This window comes from Notechis scutatus, chromosome 1 (genome assembly GCF_049901735.1).
Source record: "Notechis scutatus isolate UNSWTSFEM ecotype Mainland chromosome 1, rNotScu1.2, whole genome shotgun sequence".
Lineage (NCBI taxonomy): Eukaryota > Metazoa > Chordata > Lepidosauria > Squamata > Elapidae > Notechis > Notechis scutatus.
The window spans coordinates 330715469-330734447 of NC_142009.1; the positions used below are offsets into that span (position 1 = coordinate 330715469).

The 18979-nt window shown below is 39.1% G+C and overlaps 1 protein-coding gene and 1 long non-coding RNA gene across 4 annotated transcripts in view; one reads left to right on the forward strand and one right to left on the reverse strand.

Annotated features, from left to right (window-relative positions):
• DAZAP1 (DAZ associated protein 1) overlaps positions 1–14543 on the reverse strand; it is a 60110-nt gene extending 45567 nt beyond the window's left edge. For all 3 annotated transcript variants that reach the window (XM_087952727.1, XM_026685148.2, XM_026685149.2), the window contains exon 1: positions 14214–14543. Coding sequence is in view for 2 of the 3 variants with exons in the window: in XM_026685148.2 (XP_026540933.1) it covers positions 14214–14245 (32 nt within the window). In the remaining variant the exon portion in view is untranslated. The remainder of the gene's footprint in view (positions 1–14213) is intronic.
• On the forward strand, positions 1900–15415 carry LOC148133541 (uncharacterized). Its single transcript, XR_015746968.1, has 3 exons — positions 1900–1968; positions 13656–14648; positions 14952–15415. It is a non-coding gene; the product is annotated as an uncharacterized LOC148133541 (long non-coding RNA).
• Positions 15416–18979: the final 3564 nt, after the last annotated feature.

Here is an 18979-nt window from a genome sequence, read left to right on the forward strand (position 1 = left end):
AGGAAATGTGCCTTTTCTGTAGCAGAACTGAAAAAGCTTCTTGGATGAGAAACTAAACATCTTCAAGGAAAAACAGTTGCCTTTTGAAAAAGCACCTTTGGGAAAAATCAGCAGTAAGAATCTCAGTCAAAATGTTCATTTGACAGAGCTTCAGACTGTTAAAAAGATATAATTGAACATAGCAAGTATAAACCATAGCAAATACAGCCTCATGCTTTTCAAATACTACGGTGACAGTTCTAGTCCCAATAATCTGGCAAAGTAAGTCTCATGAGCACTAAAGCAAGGCAAGTTAAATTCAGAATAGACCTCAAAGCCAGCAACATAAGCCAAGAGAATCCCTACACACAATGATATCAAAACCTCACAGGTGGGGATGCCAGATGTCCTTCAGTAGCTTCTGAAAAGAAATTTAAGTACTAGAATACCTAATTGTGTGTTAGGTTTTTCAGGGAAGATTATTCAAAATGAATTTAACTCAGTACCCTGACTATTCTCCCAGGGATTGGGGGCAAGTTAGTTGCCAAGCCCCCACTTGATGGAGTTTGTGGATTAATTTGCTTGTTAAAGCACATTAAAATTAAGTTTAGATTCAATCGAACACAAGAAAACAGGAAACTGATTATTTCAAGTTAGATTGTTTTTCTGTTGTTGATCTTGGGTCTTTCTGCTCTACCACTTAGTTTGATTGTATCTGTGAATCAGAATCAATTTTAGCATAAAACCAGACAACTCTGGCTCATTGTTTCACAGATATTTCTTTAACCTCAACAGAAAAATGGAATCACCAAGAGTGAGTAAAAAGCTGTAGGAACCAGAGTGACTTCTGACTTTCTGCTGGCTTCCCCATTGAATTTCCTTGTAGGAATCTGTCAGGAAGCATAGGAAACCATGGAATTTGGACACATTCTGGAAGTCAGTCCATTTGAGTACCCTGTTGTTCAAAAATTGTTTCTCCATGATTAACCATTTTGCCCAGTTAAAAGGTCATGACAACAAGAGTCTTAGTAGTATATACCCTGTAGATCCAGTTTGGTGTAGTGGTTAAACTACTGGCCTAGAAATCAGGAGGCTGTGAATTCTAGGCCAGGAAAACCAATTGGGTGACTTTGGGCCAATTATTCTTTCTCTTAGTTTACCTCACCTCACTAGTTGTTGTGGATTAAATAAGAGGGTGCATGTGTGTTTGATGTTTACCATCTATTTGTAAAAATAATAATAAAGGCGGCATTAAATACAATAAATACAATAAATAGTAAAAACATCTGATTTTTTTTTAATACAGTAGTCCTCGACTTATAACAGATGAGCGTTCAAAGTTACAACAGCACTGAAAAAAGTGATTTATGTCCATTTTTCACACTTACAATCGCTGCAGCATCACCATGGTCATGCGATCAAAATTCAGTTGTTTGGTTAGTGACTCATATTTATGATGGTTGTAATGTCCTAGGGTCATGTGATCACCTTTTGCAACATTCTGACAAGCAAAGTCAATGAAGAAATCAGATTTACTTAACAACTGGGTTACTAGATGTTCAACTGCAGTGGTTCACTTAACAACTGAGCAAGAAAGCTTGTAAAATGGGGCAAAACTCACTTAACGAATGTCTCACTTAGCAACAGAAATTTTGGACTCAATTGTGATAATAAAGTCAAGGATCACCTGTACCAGGAATGAGCAACATGTCATATAGCAACAGTTAAATTCAATTCCCAGCAGTCTCAACAAACAATACATAGCTAATGTTGGAGGCTGATGGAAGATCAGCCAAATATGTCTGAGGATCACACAACAGGCTATCCCTGTTGTTAAGCAAATATTTATAAAGTTTTGACAAGCGGTAATGTAATGGTTGGAAATGAATGTATCAATAAAGAGTAACAGAGAACTAAATCAATTTGACTAATTCACAAGATGAAATGGGAAGCCATATAGGGCAATGTAAAGCTGCCCAATTGAAAAAGGTGAGTATTTTATTAGTACTAGGTATCTCTGTATGCTTGTCTAGAATGTTAACTTCATAATTTTGAAAGAAGGGCAAAAAAAAGTCCAGTTCTGGCTAAGAACTTAATCTTCTATCTACACTGATAATCATTGGTATAATTATTAATCAAACTGGGAAGAGGGCATCATCTAGAAAACTTGTACAAGAGATACTGTTCCATGTCTCAAGGATTCATAAATTAACTATTAATGAACAATGCTTGCTTTTTCTTTATTCTGATAGGTGCCACACAACAGTGGTAATGAGGTCATAATATTGCAGCTTTAAATAGTGCCTAAGTCATTCATGGCAGGGCCACACTCTACTTCCATTTTCCAACACTAATAAAAATGTTTAACAAAAGGCACCTCCCAGTGCAAAAAAAGCACTTGTTTTCTATTTTGTTTAGCCACCAAGACAAAAGAAAGCCAACTGCTCTAATAATTATTAATACCTTTGTCTTGATCCATCTTGATCCTGATACACCGGATCTATAGAATAAAATGAGCCATATCCTGCCAATGGCTGCCATTATGCAGCTAGATTAACCTCGGTGGCACACTGGTTAGAGTGCAGTATTGCAGGCTACGTCTGCTGACTGTTGGCTGCCTGCAATTTGGCAGTTCAAATCCCACCAGGCTCAAGATTGACTCATCTTTCCATCCTTCCAAGGTGGGTAAAATGAGGACCCAAAATTGTTGGGGGCAATATGCTGACTCTGTAAACCACATAAAAGCACTATGAAGCAGTATATAAGTCTAAGTGCTTTTGCTATATTTAAAAAAGGTAAGAGTCTCTGCAGATTTTACTCTGTTAGTCAATTATATGGGTGCTCATCTCTGTTTCAAGGTCATTGAGCCAGTGCTATCTGAAGACATTTCTGTGGTCATGTGGCCAGCATGACATCAGAGCAGAGTTATCTTCCCATCGAAGTGGTAGGTACCTATTTTTCTACTCACATTTATGTCCTTTTGAATTGCTAGATTGGCAGGAGTTGGGGGGAAAATGGAGCTCACCCGGTCATGTAACTCAGCTAGGACCCAAACATAAATAACAACAGAAGTAATAGGAGCAAGAATGACAATGTCATAAATGGATATAGCCAGAAAAAATAAGACATGGAGACAGCTTTTATGTTATACTAGCTCTTTACCCATGCTTTGCTACTAAACTATGTGGTCGGGCTTAGATTTTGGGGAGGAAAATAAGGGAAAAAATTGTGCCTCTGCCTACCAGCATCCATCAGTATTCATCTGGCTAGTGTCCTGTCAGTGTGTGAGAGAGTTGAGGGCTGTTTAGAAACTGAAACATGGAAACTGAAACAGTATTTGCTGTGTGAGCAAGGAGACAGCAAGGAGCCTGGGCATGGCTGAGGTCAACTGTTCTGTACTAAAGCTGGTTGCTGCTGAAACTCCTCTCCTCTGCTTGTGTTTTGCATTTGGAACAGATTTCTTTTTAGGTGGGGAGGGGGAGAACTCCTTAGCATCAGAGCGTGTTAATAATAATAATATAGGAAATACTAATGCTCTGATGGTCATTTTGGAAAATCCTTTCTTAGTGAGCACCTAGAAGCCAAGAGGAACATAGGTGCCAAATTTCAAGTTTGTATGCTTTACGGTTCTGGGGATTTTGTGATGATGCGTGAGTGGTATTTTGCTTTTATATGTATAGGTATCAAGTTTAAATGAGATAGTGCTGTATTGAATGAAAGCTATTTGAACAAAAGTACCAGAAAATTAAGTTCAATGGACAGTCTAACTTGGGGTAAAGTGAATGCTATGTCTATTTGGAATAAAGTGATAAAAGTGACAGATAAACTAATGATGTCAGGACAGAAAACAGCACAACACATCATTACGGTTAATACTGTCCAGCAACTAATGAAAATAAGAGATGGGAGCATTCTTCATGGCACCTTGAGTTATACAAAATAAAGGTGAGATACAAATACATAAGTTACTTCTCCATTAAGACAGATTCAAGAACTTCAAGATAATACTCTTGAAAAGAAAAAAAATACTTATAAAGATAGAAAGTATCGGGATGGCTTAAGTGTTTAAAAAAAAAAGCATGAATCTAGGAGACAAATGTTTCTTTTTCAGCATCTGAAATGCAATAAATCCAATGGCACAGACCATGACTTAGAGCCATTTTGAAGTGCTTCTAAACTGATTCTATCATGAGCAAAACTGAAATGTGATTTTAAAAAAAACTATTTCCTTTTCTGTACTCTTTCAAATTTCAGAGCACAGATTTCAGTGCAAGTACATGAATAATAGTCATAGTGTCACATGCAATCTTCCATCAATAAAGTAGAGAAAAGGAAGTTAGTATTATCATTCCCAAAACACAAAATTGACACATAAATCATCACAAATATGACTCCAGGTAGGCCTTAATGTTCCATTTAAAAGAACACAATCTCCATTAAAGAGAGCTTCAAACAGAAAATACAATTTGTACAACAAACTGAGGGCCTAGTTAGGCAGTCACAATTAATTAACCAATTTCAAATGGCTAAGTTCAGAACATACAGTATGATGCAGTATGCTTATACGATTGTTACTATTAGATTACAACTTCCCACATTTCTGGCTACTGGACATGCTGCCTAAGGCTTAGGAGTTGCCTACTAATCCTTGCTAACAAGAATAACAGAAATTAAATATTTCCATTTTATATAAAACTGAGCTATGAGATTATAAGCTGCACAAGGATATCCAAATAGCAAACTAACTGATGAGAGTAGAAATCACAAAGTGAAAAGAATTCTAAAACTGGAACCGAATTTTGTTTCCTGATTTTCCACAAACATCTTTTCTATTGATTTACTTTTATTTTGATAACTTATTCAGTCTTCCTGCTTTAGAGACTAAAAGCAAAAAACAAACAACCCCCTCCTCTCGATTACAGAAAGGAAATGCACATTTTCTAAAATTCAAGTATATCTCTGCAAAGAGACACCAGAAATACAGTATGCAATCTTAAACCACCTTGCATATTTACTAGAAACTGAATTTTATATTATCTCGTACTAAAAGCCACATAAAATGAATGACATTGATGTGCTGAAGTCACACACTGGTGCACTATTGTGTATTTGACTGCTTACGTGCAACCATTTCTGACACATGAAATAGCATGTGGAATGCAGATTTTTCCTTTCTCAGTGGTCATTGCAGTCTCCCAGCTCTACTTGAAATTATTTATGGAAACCTTGGACACCTTGATGAATATTCAGACAAAAAAAGGCAAGGTTTTCTGAGGTCAAGCAGAGCAGCTGTATATAAACACAGTGCTGCTATTTATACATGGCTCAATAGATTACCACAAGCTAAGAGAGTTTTGGTATTTGACTTTGTGATGGATGAATTCTGGTATACTGAGTAAATGTAGATGAACCAATGACACAGAGCCTGAAGAAATAAAAATCTGGATAGGTGAAGAAAAAAATTGTAAATTAATCAAAGGACACAACTGACTTGATAATCAAGACCTGTATAATACAGGTAGGACTGCTGAATTTTCTTGAGCTGTTTTTTGGGGGGGTGAGGGATCCCTTTACTTATTATATGTGCCAAGTTGTTCCATTTAATAACTCACGTGCTGATTGTGTAAAACAACACTTTTTTTCGAGATTTTTTAGGATAGTATAGATCCCTCTGACATTGGCTGCCCATGCCCAATATATCTTGATAGTTCCTGCTCATTTATTTGTACTAGTTTTTAATCTGTATCTGACTGGTGGCCTTATAGCTGTAATAAAGTTTTGATGTTGATAATATTTTTGGTAATATTTTTTCTTTAACAAAATTAGCTTAAACCTACCAAACTGAAAGCACAAAAGAAGCCAAGCAGATGTGATCAATTACAAACTCCATAATAATATCATTAAGCTTTAATAAGTTTGAATAAATAATTTTAAAATACAGGTAGTCCATGGATTAAGAACTGACTTAACATAGTTTCAAACAAGCTGCCCATTATAGCACTGTACTTAAAATGGAGGACAACTGATCAGCAACATGATCTGACTCAAAATGGCAGGTGGTGTCCTCCTTGAGTCAACAAACCACTGAAGTCATGCAATGCTTTCATAAGCATCACAAAGTGATGTGTGTTAATATACTGTTTCAGTGGTTCATGAAAACATTGCATTTCAAAGAAGGAGAATGTCCACCATTTTGAGTTGGATTATGGATATCTAGCCAGAACATTTCGCTACCTTCATGATAGTGAGAGATGAATGGAGTTCTAATGGGTTCTCCTAAATTGGGTTTTCCTTGCTAGAAGTTGGTTTTTTCCATATTTTTCAGCTGAAACAAATCTTACTATCCTAGTCTATAATTTCTAAAGGAGGCATTGGTGCTTACCTGATGTATGATCCAAAGTAAATCTCATATGATATTTTTTCATATTTACTGCTTCTCATGCAAGGGATTCAAGTTAAATGAATTTAAATGCTTTAAATAATTGCTTTAAATAAATGCTTTAAAGGTTTTTCAGTGCAGAAAGGGCAGAGCACTCCAAAAACTCTTCATGCAGTGGGATAGATGCTTTACAATCACATGTAACATGTGAGAAATTCAAGATAAGGAAATTAATCATAGGAATTGAATTCCAGTGATTGAACATGTGATGAAATTTTAGCTGAACTTTTAACACTAAAGGACTTATAGGCCTTTAGTCTTGTTTAAAATACAGACAGGTTCTTTCTTTTGAAATTACAGGTAGTCCTTGACACATAACCACAACTGGGACCCAAACATTCATTGCTAAACAATGTTGTTCTGAGTTGTGCTTGATTTTTATGATCTTTTTCACTGTGATCATTAAATGAATCCTGCTTTCCTCATTAATTTTGCTTAACAGAACTCCCTATGAAGATCATAAATGGCGATCATGTGTTTCCAGCACACTGAAACCTTTGGAAATACATGACCATTCCAAGCATCCAAATATTGATGTGACAGCAGAGATGCTGTGATGGCCATAAACCAGTTTTTTCAGCGCTCTCATAACTTTGGTCATTAAACACATGATTGTTTAAGTCGAGGACTATCTGTATTCAAATAGAGAGCTCAATACTTGATCCCCATGCTTTCTTTCTAGGGTCTGTAATTCCGGTTTGGTACTGGCAGCTAGATTATAGCCAGAAATAGCTGCAAACAAGTTGAAACTCAATCCAGAAAGAAGTAAGATTAAATTTTGGTTTGAAGAAAAGTCAAACTCATAGAGATAAGCTTTGAACTGTCAGAGTGACCATATAATTTTCTTTAAAAAAAAACATCCATAGCATCGTGGTAAAAGAATGTTGCCTGCCATTTTGAATCACATCACCTTCCAGTTTTTTCTCTATTGACCATGCCTCCAAAGTAAAACTGTAATGCAAATGCTGGGGATGCATCAAAGTAAAAGAAAATGATCACCACTGAAAATAAAATGAAAGTAATGAAGCATCCAAAAAAAAAGGGAAATGCCATAAAATGTTCAAAATGCATTAGGCTACAGCCAGTCAATAATCAGAACAATTTTAACAGATAAAAAACAATGGAGCATGTACAGCTTCTGTGAAAGCTACAATTATTACTAAGCAATGCAGTTATTTAATAACTGAAATGGAAAGGTTATTGATAACGTGACTAGAGAATCAAAATCGGCATTAAATACCCATTAGCCTTTCTTTACTGCAAGAAAAGGCTCAAAGCCCTTAAAAGTTGCAGGAGCAGCAAATAAAGGTGATTTTTTGATGAAGACTTTTGGGAGAAGGTTCAATCATTTCAAAATGAGGGCAAATTTACATAACATTAAAGTGCAAGGCGAAACAGCAAGTGCTGATATTAATTACTGCATGTGATTTTCCTAACATGTTTAAAATTATTATTGAGAAGGGAAGTTATTTGCCAGACTACATTTTTTTTTGGGGGGCGCTCCTGAAATGATCTACATTGTAAAGGAGGAAAAAGGTGCACCAGGCTGTATGGCATCGAAGGATAGGTTATTGTTAATGCTTGGGGTGACACATCAAGGAATTTCAAGTTCAAGCCTTTGCTTGTTTATGACTGCCTAAATCCGAGAGCACTTTACCATATAATTAAAGCATCTTTTCTTATTATTTGGAAAGCAAATTCAAAGGCCTGGGTTATAACTGCTATTTTTCAAGAATGGTTCTTGAACCATTTGGTCCCTGTTGTTGAATGCTATTGCTTGGCCCAGCAAATTCCTTTTATGATCCAGGCACTTTAGATAACTTTCATCCCAATGTAAAGATGGTTATTTTTATCCTCCAACACTACACTGCTACTTACAACCAATAGTGTAGGCTACTATTTATGGCAGACTTTCTCACAAGCAGTCAAGGCTACCCAACATGATGTGATGAGCTTAAGGGAGTTCTGGAGGAATTATAATATCTATGATGCAATCAAAAATATTGAAATGAAGCAGTCAAATATCAAAGGAGTGTGCAACAAATTGAGTCCTCTATTTGCTCATGCTTCTCCAGAGTTTATAGCTAACAATGTTGCAGAAGCCAGACAAGCTGTGGTTGACATTTGTAATCAACTCAGGTTAGATACCAGTGCAAAAGATGTAACTCGACTCTCCTGCTGAAGTACTGACCAATAAAGATCTTATGGAACTAAAGCAGCAATTGATAGCATTTGTGGAAGCCTGGGGCATGCAAATCCAGAACCGGAAAAAGGTTTTGAGAAAAGGCTTAGCTGAAGACTCACTGCAGTAGGGATGGCAAAGTTAAAGGAGCAAGAAACTAATAGAGAGGGTTACAAAGTTTAACACACAATTATGGAGGGCTTTTATGATGATACCCCCCCTCCAAAAAAAAACACGTACGCCCAAACCTCCCTTGATGCCTATTTCAAGAAACTGACACCACTATCCGTATTTCTCGAAAATAAGATCCAGTCTTACAATTTTTCAGGCTCGAAAATAAGCACTAGGGCTTATCTTGGGAGAAACATGATTTCAGGTGATCAGCCTGGCTGGGTGCCCCACCCACAGGCATGCGCAGAAGAGGTGGCAGCCTGCCGATCCCTTGGTCAGTGCACTCTAGGGCTGTGCCAACTCTTGGCTCTCCTGCAGCCCATCCGGATCATGTCCCTGCCCCGTGCCTCTGCCTCCATCTGCTGCTGGTGCCACCACACAAAGATGGGCCTCATGCAACCAGCTGCTGCTCTGGCCCACTGATTCTCGGCTTCCCTGCAGCCTGCATGGTGCAGCCAGATCACCTGTCTCCCCCCACCTGTACCTCTGCCTGCTGCTTGGACAGGTAATCAACTCACCTGCACTGCATGGGCTGCAGCGGTGGCTGGACACTGTTGGTCCGTGCATGCTCCCCGCCTCTCCTATGCTGGCCACCCTCATTCCCTTCACTAGGGCTTATTTCTAGGGTGGATTTATATTAGGCACTCTCTTAAAAACAAGACTAGGGTTTATTTTCAAGGTAGGTCCTATTTTCAGGGAAACATGGTAGTTAACTTGCTCCTCCAGCAAGTAGATTCAAATCTTGACTTTCCAGCATCAGGCTCAACATTTTCAACAGTAACCATCTACTATTAACCTTTAATAGTACTTCAAATCTTGACTTTCCAGCATCAGGCTCAACATTTTCAACAGTAACCATCTACTATTAACCTTTAATCATTTCTTTATCTAAACTGTTTTTAAAAGTGTTATTATGGTTGGTCATATAGTCAGCCAAAGTTTAGACTGGATTACATTATGTTATTGTTACTATTATTATATAGTGTATTATGTTTAAGATGTTGTATAGTTGGAAGTGTTTTATGTTTTTTAAATACATAGAAATGTAAAATAAATACTACATACTAAGACAAACATTTAACAAAATAATGTGTTATTTATTAAATTTATATGCTGCTGCCTATTTTATTACTGTAATTAAAAAACTACCAGTTCATATAAAATAATTATGCAAATATACACAAACCTTAAAATATGCTCACTCCAATACTATTGATATCACAACCCCAAAATAGGCGTTTAAAAATCTTATTTAACATTCTGAATGATGTCACAATTGACAATGGTTACTAGAAATGCTACTATTTTAAAGCACATGTATATTTCTCATCTTAAAGGACATTTGCAAATTTAGCCCCTTCAGCTGAAATAATAAGTCTTGTACTTTTATGTCTGAGACTGTATAGTATTATATTGACATCATGATCTAGCATGTTCTATATGGCTAAGAAAAATATCTCTCAGAGATCTTATTAGGAATAAAATCTAGAGTAGATCCAGCTCTTTTGTAGGGAGCTCTCTAGGTTGTTACTTGAATATACATATATTGACTTGGTTCATTGATTACTTTAAGCCATGGTGTCATTATTACATGAGTTTATTTACAAATTGCAATGACTAGATTCACCAAACACTAAGAACAAATCAAAAATTCATTATGGCCCTGGACAATTAGTAAGCCCAGCAAAATTGTCCAAAACCACTGGTTTTGGATATTGTAGTCTTCTTATAAAACCCAACTGTTTCTGACTCAACCACACAGAGGAAATCATTTGAATCATAAACAACTGACAAATCTAGGTCATTTCCCTATAATCTCCTTTTTCCTATATACAAAATTTAAATACACTTCAAATGAGACACTAGTTATTCTTGTAATATGAGGCTCAATTTTTAAAATGGAAAAGCAAAATTATTTTCCAAAAGGATCTGTAACTATGCACTTGAAGTTTAAAATGTAAATCTAAGCACTTAACAGTAAAAGTCAAAATGACAAATATCACTTGGTCTCATCAATTGAGAGCCAAAAGCTAAGCAACAAGGGAAAAAAAGGTTTTGACTGTTTGATTTCATAAAGGAGCGTTAGTTCATATGGGACCACTGCCAAAGCACCTTTTCTCAATACTGGGTCATTTCTTCTTCCAAGCTTGGGTGTTTGCTCTGGAAGCTGTTCTCTGTCATCTTTGTTTGCAACCACTTTCCTTCACATAGAAGCAAAGTGATTGTGTATGCACACAACACATGTGAAAGCAGCAGAAAGCAGCTTTTCAAAGCAACTGTGATAAACTGAGGAAAAATGAGGCTGCTTTAAGGTATTTTGTATATGTTCCCTTTTAAAGGAGTTCTATAGTCCTTTTTAAAAAAAGCAGTATATGATTCCAAGTACAAAGCCTCATAACTACTTGCAGCATCCATATTTCCTGCCCTGGGATATAATGTGGCTTAATTTGTTAGTGCTTATTTAGTTTAATACAATATCTATACTGTTCAAATGCTCAAAATTAAATATATTTTGATAATGTAACTGATCAAGTCACAGCAGATCTTCAGCTTAAACAAACAATTTTTATATTACTATAGTATATCAAGATTCCAATTCTGAGTTATCTATACTTAATATATTGTAATATCAGTAGAAAGAATGAGTGATAATTTAAAGTATTCCTCTAGCTCTCTTCCTATATACACTGCAGACATCCTGCATAATATTTGGAAAAGGGTGATTAAGGAAAATATACAAAATGACACAACTGATGAGCTATACTGGGATTACAAAATAAAAATATAAAATCAGTTGATTTTATGAAACAGAATTCATAGTTCCTTGCCTTTTGCAAATTCAGACATAGAATTTGGGTAGAAACTGTTATGTAGATATTGGTCCAAGAATAAAAAACATGGACACCCAGAAGGGCTGGCAGAAAAATTAAAAGAGCCGCCAAAAGAAAATCTTTATATTAATTTCCAAGCTTCTTATACAGATTTCCAAAGCCACTCATGCTTTTGGCAGTCAAGAGGAATACACTCCGACTTCATTAGAAGTACTGAGTCACCAATGTTCTGTCTTATACAGGTTGTCTTCCTCCATCAACAGTAGGATACATAATACCGTAACAGCAGCAAATGTCCCAATATTATGAAGGATCATTTATATTAAAAAAAAAAAAGAGGTGAAAGTTATTGCTTTTTTGGCCAATATCGCCCTTAAAATGCAAAGAAACCAGGGAATTAGATGAATTCTGCATTTCTATAGAATGCAAGGAAGACAAAAGAACAGTTGTAGATTCTCCCCTGTAAGGAATCACCTTATGACCTTGGGACCTTTCTGGTCTTAACATTGAGTCCCCAAGTTAGAAACCCAGTACCCAGAAGCAGACTGGGTTTCAACATTTGTAATAGAAAACTCCACTATGTACATGGTCACGGATAGATTACATAACTAAACAGGTAATTAGTCTATATTTTGATTACATAGTAGTAAATAGAGAGCACCGAAAAATATTTCAAACTTTCAGTACTACATAAAGACATAAACATATACAAAGATTCTGGGTGGTTTGATTTAACTTCTCAAATATGTGGCAGAAGAGATGGATCCTAGAATCAGGCTCAAACAAGTCAAAGCATATGATCTCATGTCACCTAACTACTGAAGGAGCCTGATACCACAGTTACTCTGGCCTCCTTTGTCTCTTCACGCCAAATATGGAAAAGAAAATGTATTTCTGTAGTACCACAAAACTCTTCCCAACTAATGAGGGCTTGAATTAAAACACAACCATCAGCTCCATTATTTCTTTCAATAACTCAGCATTAAGTATTTCTGCCCTGAAGATAGTGATTTCCCTCAAAAACAGCTCTGTTCTTCAATATCTGCCACATATGGATGTTGCTTCATGACCTTAGGGAACAAACACCCCCAGTATTCTTGCTGCCAAGCATCCCATACTGCTTCCTTAAACTGGCAGTTTTATCTCACTATCACTTAATTGCTTTGTTGTATAGCCATCCCTGATAGATATAATTGTCCTCATCTTTCATGAATCCCACACACTTCCTTTTAAATGTCCTGAACCTCCAACCTCCTAATCTTACACAATAATAGCTCTATTATGAATAAGATCATTTCTCAATGCCTATGAAGATTCTCAATCAACCAGGTCATGGCTGTCCCAAAGGTCTTTTTTCAAAAGGGAATTGGACCTTCTCAGAAGATTCAAGGAAGTCCAGTCGCCTTTTGGGAAAAGTACCTTTGGAAAAATCATTTCTATCCACTCTCACTTTATACAGCATGCATAATTTTACAGAGCATTTTCATTATACCCTCCCTTTTTACACCTGCTTATTTTGAAAAAGTGAAAGAAAGATGCAGATCCTTACATGACAGCTCTTCAAACAACCCTCCCATCTTGCTCTAAAGCCCTTTGGGCCCCAATTATCAGAAAGGAACTATAGGCAGTCCTCAACTTACAACAGTTCATTTAGTGACCAAAGTTACAACAGCACTGAAAAGGCAACTTATGACTGGTTTTTCACATGACCATTGCAGCATCCACATGGTCATGTGATCAAAATTCAGAGGCTTGACAACTGGACTCTTATTTATGACAGTTGCAGTGTCCCGGATCCCGTGATCCCCTTTTGCGATCTTCTTACAAGAAAGTCAATGGGGAAGCCAGATTCAGTTAATCACCGCTACTAACTTAACTGTGACTAGAAAGGTTGTAAAAATGGGGCAAAATTCACTTAACAAATGTTTCCCGTAGCCACAGAAACTTTGGGCTCAACTGCGGTCATAAAATCCGGGACTGCCTGTAAGGGGAGGGCTTTTTTTTTTAATGCAGCAATTTCGGCTTCTCAACTTCCTCCTCTCTGTCTCCACAGCGTGCTGTTCCTCTGGTACACAGGGAGAGGCCGAAGAGACCGGCGTTAACCAGGGAAAGAGAAAAAGAGCACTTGGAGATCCCATCCCAACTCTCTCTGAGGAGAGGTAGGAGGTGTTTCATATATACAAGGCTCTCCAAACCAACAGGGAGGCTTGCACGATTCCCAGCAAGGCCTCGCCAATCTCACCTGGCTCGGCGGTGCGGAGGCGCTTTAAAACGACTTTCATCACCTCTAGCGAATAAAGGGGCGCTTGGCTCCCCTGGGGGGAGGGGAAGGGTGATCGGTCTTGGTGTCCCTCCGCTTTCCCGGCTTTCTTCGGCTTCCCCCTCTTTTGAGGTCAGTCAGACCCCGAGCAGGGGCCTTCCTGCCACCACCCCCCCCGATGCTCCATGCCTCGCCCCTTCGACAGAGGCTCTCTTTAGGGTGGGGGGTCTCCAAGTGGGACGGGGGAAATACCTTCGCTGCGCACGTGCCCCTCCCCGCAGTCGTCTGTCGCTTTCCCTCACGTGCCCCCCCCCTCCTTCCTTCCCAGCTCATTCGCCTTCAGGACCTCACCCGATCTCGTCGGCGCCCCCGACGCTATTCATGGCGGCGACGGGGGCAGAATGGCCTGGGGGGGCGGGGGTAGGCCCCGGTCAGCTGCCGCTCTTCTCCTTCTTTCTTTCTCTGGCGGCGCCGCGAAGAGAGGCGGTGGCGGCTCCTTCACGCCGCTTTCCCCGCGTCCGCTTCTTCCCTTGGGCTTCACCGCCTGCCACAAGCGCCCTCACAGCTCCAGGCGCCGCCGCCGCCGTCCTCACTGCCGCCTTTTTCAGCTTTACCTCACACTAGAGGGGCCCGGCGACAGTCAGCCAGCGAGCCGCCGCCGTCGCCGTCGCGCGCCTGCGCAAGCGCACGCGCGCGCGCGCGCGCCTCCTTCTCTTCACCCCTCCCCGCCCAATTTCCTTCCCAATTCTCCGGCCGCCACCAACCGCCGCTGCAAGAAGAAGCCGGGTAATACGCCTGCGCGGTAGAGTCGCGAGACTCTTTCTCCCCCCCCTCCTTCCTCCCTCCCAACAGCCGCCAAGAATATCATTGGCTGCTACGGGGTCTCCGGTAGTTGAAGGTGGGCGGGAGGAGGCGGAGAAAGGAGGGAAGCCCACGCACAAGAGCGTCTGGAGGACCATTCTCTTTGTTAGGAGCGGGTAGAGTGGTTGCACGCGGTCTGACTTCCGCTTTAAGGAACAAAGGGTATGATGGGGGATGTAGTTACTGTACTTTTCTCTCTCTTGGTTTCTTTTTTTCTTTTTTTTTAAGGAAGTGGACCGCTTGAGCGTGTTCGGTTCCGGAAGTTTGTCTTTGGACTTTTGGGAAGTGTAGTCCCGTTGAAGAAGGAAATTATAGTTTCGATTCTGCGTCTCTGTCTGCGGTTTAAAAGGAGGAAGAAGAGAAACGAAATGGAAGCGCCTGCATGTGGGCTGGAATCCGTAGAATGAAGAAGAAACTATTTGGTTTATTAGAGAAAAAAAGTATTATTGATCAATCGTATGCTGCCTTAGCTGTGAAACCCATCGATATGACTAAAAAAACAACGCAGCCCTAAAGTTACGAAAACAAAATATCATCATGCTATTAACACAGTAGCAGTTTTCAAGCTAGTGTGCTAATCCTTTACAACAGTCTTAATCTGGTGGCTTCCAAGTAGTGTGGAGGATGGGAACTGTAGTTCCCACCTCAAGAGGTTCATGTAGAGAGGAATTAAATTAATATCTTTGGTGTAAGGTGAGCATGTGGGCATCTGGAGTTTGTACAAACAAGATTAACCACCATAGTATTGGACTCTGTTTTCTGGATTCACACAAACCCCCACAAATCTTTCTTAGCTGCTCATTCTGCAGAGACGGATAATTTAACATCTTTTTTTATACTTCAAAACAGGTTTCCAAGGCAAGAATACAATTCATCCAAATAATGGTTTTGTTTAGAATGCCGTCTGTGTAAATAACTTAACAGACCAACAGTTTTTGATGTCGTAAGGAAGCTTTCTATGGTGTCCTGAAGGCCAGGACTTGGAGGGTATTTAATCTACAGGTAGTCCTCAATATAGTCCAAAATTTCCATTCCAGACAATTGTTTAATGAGTTCCACCCCATTTTACGACCTTGAAGTTCACATATCTTCAAAGTTGCCAAGTTTGAAAAAAAAATATTAACCTAGTCCAAAAGATGTTTTTTTAGGAGCCAACTGGACTTTGTTTTTTTCTTTGAAGACATTTCACTTCTCATCCAAGAAGCTTCTTCACTTCTGACTGGATAGTGGGGAATGGAAGGATTGCTGATCATTTGCATCCTTTTAGAGAGTTGTTGAGGCCACCTGGAGGTTTATCTGTGTCCTCAGGGTCACCTGAGAAGTGCAAATGGGTGTGGAGCCTTCTTGGAACTGTTGAAAGGATTGTGTTGTAGACTGGAGATATATGATATTGTATCCTTCCCGCTGTGTTGAAAGAGGGCTGTTCAATTGTGACATACGTGGCTCTTTATCTTGCTGTCTGCAAGGAGTATAAATCCTTCCATTCCCACCATCCATCTAGGGCTGAAGAAGCTTCTTGAATGAGAAGTGAAACGTCCTTCAAAGAAAATCCAGAAAGTCCAGTTGTCTCTTGAAAAAAGCACCTTTGGGACAACCATGACCTAGATGACTGAGAATCTCCATAGAAATTAATCTAGTCCGACTTCCAACTTGCCACTGCAGGAAACCCACTACTGTAATCTCCCCAATTTCTGGGTATTCAGCTCTGCTTTAAATATCTCCACCAAAGGGGTGGAGAAATCATCTGCTGTTGTTGAAGAGCTTTTATTTTACTTTATGTTCTTGTCCTTTTGAATCACTCTTGGCTCCTAAAACACCTGGATGAGTGCTTGCAGGTTTCTTGGCAGCATTTCCAAAAAGTGGATTTTCCTTGTCCTTTCTGGGGCTAGAGAAAGGGACTGGCCCAAAGTCACCCAGCCGGCTTTCATGCCTAAGGCAGGACAAGAAGCTTCCCTGTTTCTAATCCGGATCCTTAACCACTGCGTTAACTTGTTGTTATGGCTTGTGCGTACCTGCCTTCAAGTTGGCCTTTACATCTGAAACTGCCTGGAGAAATCCTTGCAATTTTCTTGCAGCGTTTTTCGGAAATAGTTTGCCATTGCCTGCTGCTTCCCAGAGCTGAGTGAAAGGAACTGTCCCCCCCCAAAAAAGCCCCAGCTGGTTTCCTGCTTAAGACCGAACTAGAATTCATGGTCTCCCAGTTTCTAACCTGGTGCCTTTAACATGACTTTATAAATAACTTAGGATGATAAACAGACATACTTGCTCTTTCCTCCTCCTATAGTTTAGTCCTTGACTTATGACCATAACTGAGCCCAAAATATTGTTAAGCACGACAGTTGCTAAGTGAGTTTTGCCCCATATCATGACCTTTCTTGCCACTGTCATTAAGTGAATCTCTGCAGTTGCTAAGTTAGTAACATGGTTGTTAAGTAAATCTGGCTTCTCCGTTGATTATGCTTGTCAGAAAGTCACGAAAGGTGATCTCAGGAAATGGCAACCGTCATAAATAAGAGTCAGTGGCCAAGCACCTGGATTTTCATCACGTGACCATGGGGATGCTGCAGCGGTCGCAAGTACGAAAAATGGTCCTAAGTCACTTTTTTCAGTGCCTTTGAATAGTCACTAAATGAATGGTTGTAAGTCAAGGACTATCTTATCCCTATAACAACAACGCTGTCCATTTACCTTGAAGCAAGATGGGTGGCGTATATATTTTATAAATAAATAATTAACAAACAAACCCCTATAATTTTGGTTGGGCTGAAAAAGAGTAATGGACCCAAAGTCACCCAGCTTTCTTTTATCCCTAAGGCAGGACTAGAACTCACAGCCTCCTGGTTTCAACTTGGTGTCTTTACCACTAGACCAGGGGTTCCCAAACTTAGCAACTTTAAGACTTGTGGACTTCAACTCCCAGAATTCTCCAGCCAGTGCTGGCTGGAGAATTCTGGGAGTTGAAGTCCACAAGTCTTAAAGTTGCCAAGTTTGGGGACCTCTGCACTAGACCAAACTGACTGCCCTTGTTAGAACATTCTTCCTGATACCTCACCAAAATCCATACTACTTATAGGGGGACTGCAATTTTAACTCGATATTACAGTAAAATCAAAGAACTTGCTATCTTCTCTGGCTAAAGGTTGCCTGTGGAGACCTCACAAGAATACCAGTCTTCTAAGTAAGGTCAGGGGAATCAAATTAATTGATCATTCATTAAAAATGGAGCCTTATCAATGGATAAGATCAGAACATCAAATTGCCTTGTCAAAATTGTCAATAAGACAGTCAGATTTCTATTTTATTTATTTGTTTCTCCTGCTTGAGCAGCGGGTTGGACTAGAAGACCTCCATGGTCCCTTCCAACTCTGTTATTTTATGTTCTATGACTTAATAGAATAGAATAGGAATAGAATGGAACAGAACAGAATAGAATAGAAAAAATGGAATGGAGTAGAGTAGAATAGAATAGAATAGGAATAGATTTCATACATTTTAGTCTCCAAGCCTTTAATCATCTTAGAATAGAATAGAATAGAATAGAATAGAATAGAATAGAATAGAATTCTTTATTGGCCAAGTGTGATTGGACACACAAGGAATTTGTCTTGGTGCAAATGCTCTCAGTGTACATAAAAGAAAAGATACCTTCGTCAAGAATCACAAGGTACAACACTTAAGGATAGTCATAGGGTACAATAAGCAATCAGTTTTTTACAAATTCTTTTTTTTAACAAATAACTCAAGGCAGTGAACACCTCCAACACACCTTCCTCCCTTTCCCCCCTCACCCTGTGAGGTGAGTTGGGCTAAGAGAGAGTGACTGGCTCAAATTAATCCAACCTGTTTGGTTGGACTTAAAAAGTTAAAACTTAAAAAAAATGTATTAGCAGCACAAAGGATTAGACTACTTTCATCTGTTCTCCATCCCCATTTTTATTCATGAAAAAAAAATAGTCCAACTTTAGTGGCGTCAGCTTTTTCCAAAATATTCTGGACTAGAAGCAGTGGATGGAAACTAATCAAGGAACAAACCAGCCCAGAACTAATGAGAAATTTCCTGACAGTGAGAACAATTAATCAAACCTGCCCCAAAAACTGGACAACCATACAGAATAGAGTACAGAATAACAGAATTAGAAGGGACCTTGGAGGTCTTCTAGTCCAACCCCTCTGCTCAGGCAGGAAACCCTACACCATTTCAGACAAATGGTTGTCCAGTCTCTTCTTAAAAACTTCCAGTGTTGAAGCATTTACAA